The sequence below is a fragment of the Equus asinus genome, chromosome 8 (assembly GCF_041296235.1).
Source record: "Equus asinus isolate D_3611 breed Donkey chromosome 8, EquAss-T2T_v2, whole genome shotgun sequence".
Taxonomy (NCBI): Eukaryota; Metazoa; Chordata; class Mammalia; order Perissodactyla; family Equidae; genus Equus; species Equus asinus.
In genome coordinates, this window is record NC_091797.1 from 33,127,676 (window position 1) to 33,137,770 (window position 10,095).

General features: G+C 46.6%; 1 protein-coding gene across 2 annotated transcripts; it reads left to right on the forward strand.

Moving 5' to 3' along the window:
- Window positions 1-7,344: 7,344 nt before the first annotated feature.
- On the forward strand, window positions 7,345-10,092 carry NCR3 (natural cytotoxicity triggering receptor 3). 2 transcript variants are annotated; one of them, XM_014831610.3, is made up of 4 exons: window positions 7,345-7,653; window positions 8,898-9,242; window positions 9,407-9,514; window positions 9,641-10,092. In XM_014831610.3, exons 1-4 carry the CDS (start codon window positions 7,611-7,613, stop codon window positions 9,685-9,687), a joined length of 543 nt encoding a protein of 180 aa, XP_014687096.2. In that variant the 5' UTR covers window positions 7,345-7,610; the 3' UTR covers window positions 9,688-10,092. The 2 variants fall into 2 exon arrangements, with proteins under 2 accessions (XP_014687096.2, XP_070371374.1); XM_070515273.1 differs by lacking the exon at window positions 7,345-7,653 and adding an exon at window positions 8,548-8,687 and having other exon boundaries at window positions 9,641-9,792.
- Window positions 10,093-10,095: the final 3 nt, after the last annotated feature.

A 10,095-nucleotide genomic window follows, 5' to 3' on the forward strand; every position in this document is an offset into this window, starting at 1 on the left:
ACTCCAAATTAGGTGCACGTGTGACCAAATTCCAAGCTGAGCAGGCAGCCCCCAGCAGTGCCTCAGGGAAGAGCGGGGAGGGCGGGAGGGTCCCAGTGACAGCTCAAAAAAACCACAAATATCCCTTCCTGGGAGGAAGGGCCTCATCAGGAGAGGGAAGAGCTGAAGGCAGAGCTGAGTGAACACTTTCAAATACTGGGAAATGTCGAGAGAGAATGTTTTCAAGTGCCCAAAGGCACCCAGAGGTGACAAGCCTCAGAAAGTGCCAGCAAAATTCTCCCTCTAATATTAAGTGCCTCACCTTAGATACACCTGGGAGATGGCAGCCTGTGAGGCCTCCTGAGAAATAAATAAAGCCTAAGGTTGGGGCAAATGCTTGCTTAAAAGAGAGGGTCTCAGAGGCAGAGGAAGTAGTGGCTACAGGGAGGTGCCAAATTTAAGGAAATAATCCATTGTTACGGCAAAAGAGGAGGAGCCCTTGAATTTGTAAATCTGGAAAGCCATCCTGGGCTCTCTCCCCACTATTCACATGGTCCTCCTGCTGATGGTTCAGAAAAATCTAGCTCATTGAAATTTGAGTGACAAAAGGAAATGAGCAAAACTTCTGTTCTTGACTACGAGAAAAAAGGTAAAAAAGATCAACACAGTTGGGGCCGGCCAGTGGCATAGCCATTGGGTTCACATGCCCTGCTTTGGTGGCCCAGGATTCGCTGGTTCAGATCCTGGGGAGGGACCTACACACCGCTTATCAAGCCATGCTGTGGCACGTGTCCCACATATAAAATAGAGGAAGATGGACGCGGATGTTAGCTCAGAGCTAATCTTCCTCGAAAAAAAAAAAAAAAAGCAACACAATTTATCAACAGATGACAATATACCACAAATATATTGCCAAAAACAAGTGGAAATTGTAACCCAAAACTCCTTTATGAGTTGAAAAACAACAAAACTTAGCACAGCACTTTTAGTAGTGAAGGAAGGCCACACATCAGAAAGAAAAGTACTCAGAGAAGAGATGATGGGTAACAGGAGGGTATGGATGGGAACAGGGAGAAAGATATAGAAGAAAAATGCAAAGCCAGTTCAAAAATGAACACTAAATTTCACGGGAGAATAGAGACATAAAATATACATTCCTAAATTTTAGTAGATCTTTTTTTTTTAAGATTTTATTTTTTTCCTTTTTCTCCCCAAAGCCCCCTGGTACATCGTTGTATATTCTTTGTTGTGGGTCCTTCTAGTTGCGGCATGTGGGACACTGCCTCAGCATGGTTTGATGAGCAGTGCCATGTCCGCACCCAGGATTCGAACCAACGAAACAGTGGGCCGCCTGCAGCGGAGCACGCGAACTTAACCACTCGGCCACGGGGCCAGCCCAATACATTTCTAATTTTTAAAATCGTAAATGACTTGTGAAATGTTTTCTTTTTCTATTTTTAAAATCTAAGTCGTTGTTATCATGAACAGCATTTGTGAAATTAGCTTTTATTGTATTTAATTAGATGGTCACATGGATTTTCCTCCTTAATCTCTTAATGCAGTGAATTGTGAGAATAGGAACTCGGAATTACAGGAATAGTGAATTGTTTTCCTAGGATAAAGACTGCTTGGTTTAGTTGTTTTATATTATTTAGTCAATTATGATTTAGGTTTGCCAATATTTTTATTGTTTTTTTCCCTTACATCTATGTTTATGAGTGAAATTATTTTTAACTTTCCTTTCTCAAATTGTCCTTGCCTGGTTTGTATCAAGGTTACATTAATCTTATGTAGTAAGTTGAGAAACTTTTCCTGTTTTCTGATCACTAGAATAATTTTTTTTTTTTGAGGAAGATCAGTCCTGAGCTAACATCTGCTGCCAATCCTCCTCTTTTTGCTGAGGAAAACTGGCCCTGAGCTAACATCCATGCCCATCTTCCTCTACTTTTTTTTTTTATATGTGGGACACCTACCACAGCATGGCTTGCGAAGCGGTGCCATGTCCCCACCCGGGATCTGAACCGGCGAACCACGGGCCGCCAAAGCGGAATGTGCGCACTTAACCGCTGTGCCACTGGGCCAGCCGGATTCTATTTCTTTAATGGTTACAGGTATATCAAGCTTTTAATTTTTTCTTGAGTCAGTTTTGGTCATATATTTTTCTGGAAAATTATTCATTTTGTCAAAATTTGCAGTCTAAATATTTACTGTATCTGACATTATATTCCCTTTCAATTACTTATTTTTGTGTGGGTATATGCCTTTTATTTCTGCTTAATCAGTTAGGTCAGAGATTTTTTAATATTAGTAGTCTCTGTAAATATATATTTGTTTTCTGCTCTATTTCGTTTTTTTTTTTTTAAGATTTTATTTTTCCTTTTTCTCCCCAAAGCCTCCTGGTACATAGTTGTGTATTTTTAGTTGTGAGTCCTTCTAGTTGTGGCATCTGGGATGCTGCCTCAGCGTGGCCTGATGAACGGTGCCATGTCCGCACCCAGGATCCAAACAGTGAACCCCGGGCTGCCAAAGCGGAGCACGTGAACTTAACCACTGTGCCACTGGGCTAGCCCCAAGGTGCCAATCTTTAAAAAAAGATTAGTGGAGTCTGATGCGATGACCAAGTAGATTGGATGTCTGGCACATGGAAGGCACCCAGTAAAAGCATTGTTGAATGGATGGATGAGCCTCGATGTTCAGAGGGGCAAGCGTCGAATGGATATTGAGAAGACACACTATCCGTCAGAGAAGCAATGCTGCTAGTTTCCTCCTGAGATGACGAGGGCCTTAATTAGCAGTGAGAATTAAGAGATGGAGAAAGATACTCAAGATATTTCAGAGGCAGAACAGACAGGACTTGGAGATTGTTTGGATGGGAAATTTGAGGGAGGAGGCAGAGTAGGATAAACCCCAGGTTTTTGCCTTAAGTGACTGGATAGATTGTGTTTCCATTCACTGGGACAGGGACTAGAGGAGGCTGAATGGGTTTGGGTGGATGCTGATGACTTTGAAATGCTTGTGAAATATTCTGGAGGAGATGTCTAGAGGGCTATTAGAAATTCTGGACTCAGGGTCTGGCCCGGTGGCGCAGTGGTTAGGTGTGCACGTTCCACTTTGACGGCCTGGGGTTCACCGGTTCAGGTCCCGGGTGCAGAGAGGGCACTGCTTGGCAAGCCATGCTGTGGTGGGCGTCCCACATGTAAAGTAGAGGAAGAGGGGCACAGATATTGGCTCAGGGCCAGTTTTCCTCAGGAAAAAGAGGAGGATTGGCAGCAGATGTTAGCTCAGGAGTAGTCTTTCTCAAAAAAAAAACCAAAAACTACAATAAAATATTAAAAGAAAAAATTCTGAACTCAGACCTCAAGAAAGAGGCCTGAGGTGAAAGTGTAGACTGAGATGGAGACGTGGACTGGGGACCTGGCAGAGAATAAGCAGTAGTTAAAACTGCGGCTATGGCAGGATTGTCTAGGTAAGTCCACGGTGGACATTCACAATTTGTTGAATGAAAGTGAGAGAAATAGCTCAAAAGTCCTCCAGCAGGAGAATGATGTCAAAGCACATGTGCAGGGTACAGAAGTCTGGAGGGACTCAGGTCTGATTGCTTTTATATCCCTGTGAAAAAGGAGGCAAGAGGGGCCAGTCCCATGGCCAAGTGGTTAAGTTCTCATGCTCTGCTTGGGCGGCCCAGGGTTTCACTGGTTCGAATCCTGGGCGTGGACATGGCACCACTCGTCAGGCCATGTTGAGGCAGCGTCCCGCATGCCATGGCTGGAAGGACCTGCAACTAAAAAGATCCACAACTATGTACCAGGGGGCTTTGGGGAGAAAAAGGAAAAATAAAATCTATAAAAAAAAAAAGGAGGCAAGATCCCAGAGTGGGACAGCTTCCACAGTGACAAGATCCAAAGTCCAGGGCATGTAGAGTCAAGGTGATGGTTGGAGTGGGCAAGGTGAAGCAACTGTGAAATTAGTGTGTTGAAAAGTCATGTGCAAGACTTGTGCAAGAATGGTCATAGGAGATTTATTCATAAGAGCCAAAAAAATAGAAACAACCCAATTGTACATCATCAGGTGAATAAACTGTGGTACACTCATATAATGGAGTAAATGGATATTTATATATTTATACATGCATTTATTCCATTAATATACCCACTCAGCAATAAAAAGGAACAAGTTACTGATACATGCAACAACATAGATGAATCTCACAGACATTATGCAGAATGAAAGAAGCCAGATGCAAGAGTGCATACTAGGGACTGGCCCTGTGGCCAAGTGGTTAAGTGTGCCCGCTCAGCTTTGGCGGCCTGGGGTTTTGTGGGTTTGGATCCTGGGCACGGACCTAGCACTGCTCATCAAGCCATGCTGAGGCAGCGTCCCACATAGCACAAGTAGAAGGACCTGCAACTAGAAGATACAACTATGTACTGGGAGGCTTTGGGGAGAAGAAGAAGAAGGAAAAAAAAAGATCGGCAACAGATGTTAGTTCAGGTGCCAATCTTAAAAAAAAAAAAAGTGCATACTGTATGATTCCATTTATATGAAGTTCAAGAACAGATTAAATTAATCGATAGGGGTATAAGTCAGTGGTTGCTTCTGGGACAGGAGAAAGATCAACCAAAAAGGGGCGTGGGAGAATTTTCTGGGGTGATAGAAATGATCTATATCTCAATTGCAGTTTTGTTTACATGGGTGTATATATTTGTCAGAGGGCATCAAACTGTTCACTTAACATCTGTGCATTTTACTGTGTATAATTATGTCTCAATGTTTTAAAATGTCATTTACATGTATATTGTCTTCCAGAGAGATGGCAGAGGTTGCAACACAGAGGAAGCTGAAGAGTCAGGTGCAAGCTCTTGGTGAATGTGAAGGAGGCTGGATAATGAAAGCAAGAGGGAGAGATTGGAGGCTGGCCGTGTAGTGTAGTGGTTAAGCTTAGCATGCTCCACTTTGGTGGCCTGGGCTGGTAGGTGTGGATCCCAGGTGCGGACCTACACTACTCGTCAGCCACGCTGTGGTGGCAGCCCACATACAAAATAGAGGAAGCTTGGCAATAGATGTTAGCTCAGAGAGAATCTTCCTCAGCCAAAAAAAAGGAGAGACGGCAGGTGGTAGGGTCTGATGTGATGACCCTTAGAGGAGAAGTTGTGGTGAGAGGTTGAAAATATAACCTGGAAACCATTAATTAGTTGAAGGACATTTATAAGGACTTGGGTGGAGAAGTCACCTGCATCTCACCTCTGCCAACACTGAGAGGAGGAAACACTGGGTTAGGTGGCATCACTTGTGCTGGGATTCCACAGTCCCTTCTGTGTTTTCATTTCTTTTCCTACTCGGAGCTGAGTTGGGACGTTACTGGCCCTGACCACCCTCAAGCCAGCCCACAGCTGGATATCGAAAGAGTTAGACCAGAGACGTGTGTACATCCACATCACAACTTTTCTATTCATTGCCTTTCCTCTTGAGCCCCTGGTAAAAGTTCCTTTTGAAAAATTCCATCCTTGTGTCCGCTGAGCTGACGAGCGCAGCAGTTCCCATCCTGCTGGTTAAATTCCCTAGAGGGTCTCAGAGTTATTGAGAAAGGCCTTGAATTCACACATATACCAGGATTTATTCTAGATGGACTAAAAAAAAAAATCCAAGTGCTATCTTCAGAATTTTTGGATATTGGACATCTTACATAGAGAAAAGAGGTGGAGAAAGCAAGGTGTCATTGAGTTCAGGCCCAGCTACCGTATTGGTCGTCCTAGCCCAGGACTGTGGAGGAGCTAAAGGCTAACATACATTGAGCATCTTATACAGTGGGGTCTGGAAGTTGATGGATGCTATTCCCATTTTACAGATGTGTAAGTAGTGGAATCAGGACTCCATCTTAGGCTGCATTGACTTTGAAGCCGCATTGCCTTGGGACATGGAGTAGTGCCACGTGATGGAGTGTGCACCGGCAAAGTATGGGGTTTTACCCTCAGGCCAGTTGCCCATTCCAGTCCCCTGCCCCTACTCCATTTGTGGTGACCTCCCCTCCTTCCCCAAACCATGGGCTTCTCACAGAGACAATTTTTTCCACATTGACTCTTTGGGGTTGGGGATGAGGTGTTGCTAGGACAAGGCAAGGTAAGGGACAGGGCAGAAGCTGGAGTTAAGGTCCAGTTGAGAAAAGTCACCTATTGGTTCCTCAGGCCTCCCCGTGCTCTGTGACCACCAGGGGGCAGCCCTTGCCTGGCCATGGCACCTCAGTCCCACATCCTCTGCTTAGATGGTGGTGAGGAGGCAGCCACTCCACTGACGGAGACTGGCTGAGTCAGTCCTTCCCAGACTGTGTGGCATGTGTGGTTATCTAGGTGGTTCAGAGAGATTAAATAATTTGTTCAAGATTATATAACTAGTTTGTAGGGGAGCTGGCATTTGAACCCAGCCTCTCTCCAAGCCAGCATTCTTAACCATAAGATGACTGCTTCTCCAAAAAAGCGCCCTGGATCACTGCAGTGAAGGGTGGGGACTGCACAATCTATGAATGTGTTGTGAAACAGAGCAAAAAACTCGGATACAAAGGATAAGTGTGTATTAATATAAAAGGAGCCAGAGAGAAGTGTGTGGTGAGGGCTGAGCGTATTTCACCTGGCATATTACACATAATCCTTCTTTCTGTGTGCTGTTATCTCGTGTAGGTGTGTGATACATATACAAGAGTGTGTGGCATACTTTGTCCTAATCCTTGTATAACCTAGGAGTTATATGTAATGCAATGTGTCTTTCATTTGTGTTTGTAAAAATACATTTTATGTAATGGGCAGTTTGTAATTTCTCAATAAATGTTAGCTAAATGGTGAATAAAATAAATGAATGGATTTGCCAGTGGGTGATAAATCCGTGCAGAACGCAGTAGGTAAAGCAGGCCTCTGCGAAAGGTGCATACTTTTAACGGAGTTCTGAATACGAATGAGTCTAAGCTCCTTTGTCACCTGCCACTCACTCTGCCAAACCACCCAAGGCGACAGGGTCTAAGTAAAACAAGGTGATTGCTATGCAAATACAGCTTCCAAACAAAGTCCCCAGCAACCTCCTGCCGCCACCACCAATCAGCCGTTTCTGCCAAGCCCCCCATTTATAGAAATTCTAGAGCAGCCCTGGGGCAGGGCCAGACTCAGGGAGAGGAATGGATAGGGTGGGCCTGGGCGCTGTTGCGCCATGGAGAGGGAAGTAGGTTAGCTCTGGGCCCAGGAGGGCTCCTGGAAGCTTATTCTGGGTAAAGGGTTAGTCTTCTTGAACCACGGAAGGTGGGGGAACCACATCCTGGTCTCACCCGCCCACCCACCCTAGCGTTACCAGCCGTCTAAGCCCCACCCTCCCCCTCAAAAACCTAGGCAACCTGCCCACATGCTGCCCTCACCTCCTAGTGACCCAGATATCTCATCAGCAGCATCCTCCTCCTCTGAGAGGCATGCATTTGATACCTGAGGTCCCAGGCAGTTGAGGTCCTTGGCAAGTGCTGTGTGAGTCCTGTGTGTCACAGGAAGCTCCCCACTCCGATCTGGTGACCAAAAGCCTGTCTGCAAGTAGTGGGTCTTTCCTCCTCCACCCAGACCTCACTGCTCACGTCCCCCTCGTCAACTGGGACACCCTCCGACATGGCCCGGATGCTGTTGCTCATCTTTATCATGGTCCAGCCAGGTGACAGGGCTTTCTTCCAGGACCCTGAGGGGTGAGGCTGGGAGGAGGGAGGATGGGGGAGGCTGGGCACAGATGTCCCGGGGGAGCAGGCTTGGTGAGGGCTGAACATTGAGCCCTGAGGAGAGTGGCGAGGAAAGGAGAGCGGGAGCAAGTGGGGCCCTCAGTAAAGCTGACACCCAGCGAACTCCCCAGTTCACAGTTCCCTCCATGGCTACATGTCGCCCGCAGGGAGGGTCATTCCCCAGCTTCCATCCCAGGTCTTTCTTCTTAGCCACCTTCCTAATAAGATAAACTTGAAAGAACTGGTAAAAAGGGCCTGAAGGAAGGGGTCGATTATTTTTAAGGGGTCAGTTTTAATTTGATGAATTTAATAAGCTTATTAGACAAAGCTTATTATCTGGGGTCTAGATATAAGTAGTAGTTTGGGAGACCTAATTAAATCTAAGATAAGTTTCTTAGTGAAACTGATTTTAATTAACTGAGAGACCTTAACTATCAGACATATTCATTAACTATATACAGTGTGGATTCCAGACCTGCAGCTTCTGTGTCAGCTGAGAACCTGGGGCAAATCCTCAGGCCCCTGCACCAGACTCACTGAATTAAAAAATCTGGGGGCAGGGCCTAGCAATCTGTTTTAACAAACATTCCAGGTGATTCCATGCACTCTCAAATTTGAGGACCCCTGACATAGAAGAATGACTGTTAAATTTCACTAACTAGAGAATTTAATCAAGGATTTTAATAATTGGTTTAATTCATCAATTTGGATGAGTTAAATAGGGACCTGAATCAATTATAGCCACGTCTTCACCTGGAGGTTTAATTAGTTAATGCTCTTTAACAAAAAACAGAGTAGCAAAGGTGGTTTACTATAGAATGTCGTTAGTACTAAAGCAATGCCTAGAAAAACGTAGTTAATGATATTAGTTAACTAGGCAGCCACATTCACTAATGAGCTTCAATCTCATTGTGACAGGTTAAATTTCAGCAGGGTGTTACTAGTGAATGCAGCTGGAGGATGACGGGAGCAGGTGAGGGTGAGAGTTGGTAAAGAGTTTGAAAAACTATTTAATAAGCATTGTTAAGAAATTAGGTTGGTAAGGAGGAAAGGGTTTAATGAGGCACCCAAAGTACTTGCCCCCCAGGCCCTCCGTAGAGGGGAATATTCTACTGTAAGCCCTAGTCTTTTCTCTTTGGAATAACTGGGGAGGCCTTTCTCTTGGTCTTTTCTCCGCCCCCAGGATCCTGTGCTCTCTGGGTGGCCCAGCCCCCTGAGATTCGTACCCAAGAGGGCACCACTGCCTTCCTGCCCTGCTCCTTTAATGCAAGCCAAGGGAGACCAGCCATTGGCTCCGTCACGTGGTACCGGGACAAGGTGGCCCCGGGGAAGGAGGTGAAGAATGGGACCCCAGACTTCAGGGGCCGCTTGGCCTCTCTTGCCTCTTCCCGCTTCCTCTGTGACCACCAGGCTGAGCTGCACATCTGGGACATCCGAGGCCGTGATGCTGGCGTCTACGTGTGCAGGGTGGAAGTGCTGGGCCTGGGTGTCGGGACAGGGAATGGGACTCTGCTGGTGGTGGAGAAAGGTGAGGTGAGGGAGGTTGTACCTCCTTGGCTGGAGGTCCCACTCGCTCCGAAGTCTAGAGTCCTTCTCTGAGGCTGCCTGCCCTCTGGCCCTCCTTGAGCCTGTGCACACGTCCTCCCCAGGGCCCCCTTTACCAAGTCCTTCCTCTCCATCACCCCCATGCAGGACCTCCTTGGCTAGGGGCCAACACCATCCTCCTCCTTCGGGCTGCATTTTATGCCTTCAGCTTTCTCTCTGTGGCCATGGGCAGCACCATCTATTACCAAGGCAAATGTGAGTAAAGGAGGCCCGGCAATGGTGGAAGAGATGGGAGGGGCAGTGAGAGAGCTGGAGGAGCGGGAGACAGAGACCAAGAAGAAGAGGGCTGCAGCACTGAGGGACTCCTGTCCTCTCCACCAGGCCACTGTCACATGGGAACACACTGCCACTCCTTGGATGGCCTCTGATGAATGATTCCAGACTCCAGTGATCCCAACTCTCTTCAAGAGACCCCAATAAATCCCTCTCTGCTCCACCACTAACTACTTCTTGTGAGTCTCGTGTATTTCCTTCTCCATTCTCCAGATGCCCCAATGTGCTCTTCTACCAAATCTGTCCTGGAAAAGTCCAAGGAGGGAGCTTCCCAGCCATGGATCGTGTCTAGAGCCCCTCCAACCACCATCCTGTGGCTCAGCGTACCCACCTCTCCCAGGCACGGGAGGCTGAGGCCGATTCTCCTGAGAAATGGGGAGCATCAGATCTAATTAGTCCTACTGTCAATTGCCCACAGGCAAATACTCTTTTCTGGCCTTCAGGGGAGCTCGGCTCTCTAAACACCCTTCCTCACCCAATAAATCACTGCTTGACCCCAGAGT

Coding starts and splice junctions, on each gene's coding strand:
- NCR3 (XM_014831610.3), top strand. CDS start 7,611: ATGGCCCGGATGCTGTTGCTCATCTTTATCATGGTCCAGCCAG. Junction 9,243..9,406: donor TCTGCTGGTGGTGGAGAAAG/GTGAGGTGAGGG, acceptor ACCCCCATGCAG/GACCTCCTTGGCTAGGGGCC. Junction 9,515..9,640: donor CATCTATTACCAAGGCAAAT/GTGAGTAAAGGA, acceptor CCTCTCCACCAG/GCCACTGTCACATGGGAACA.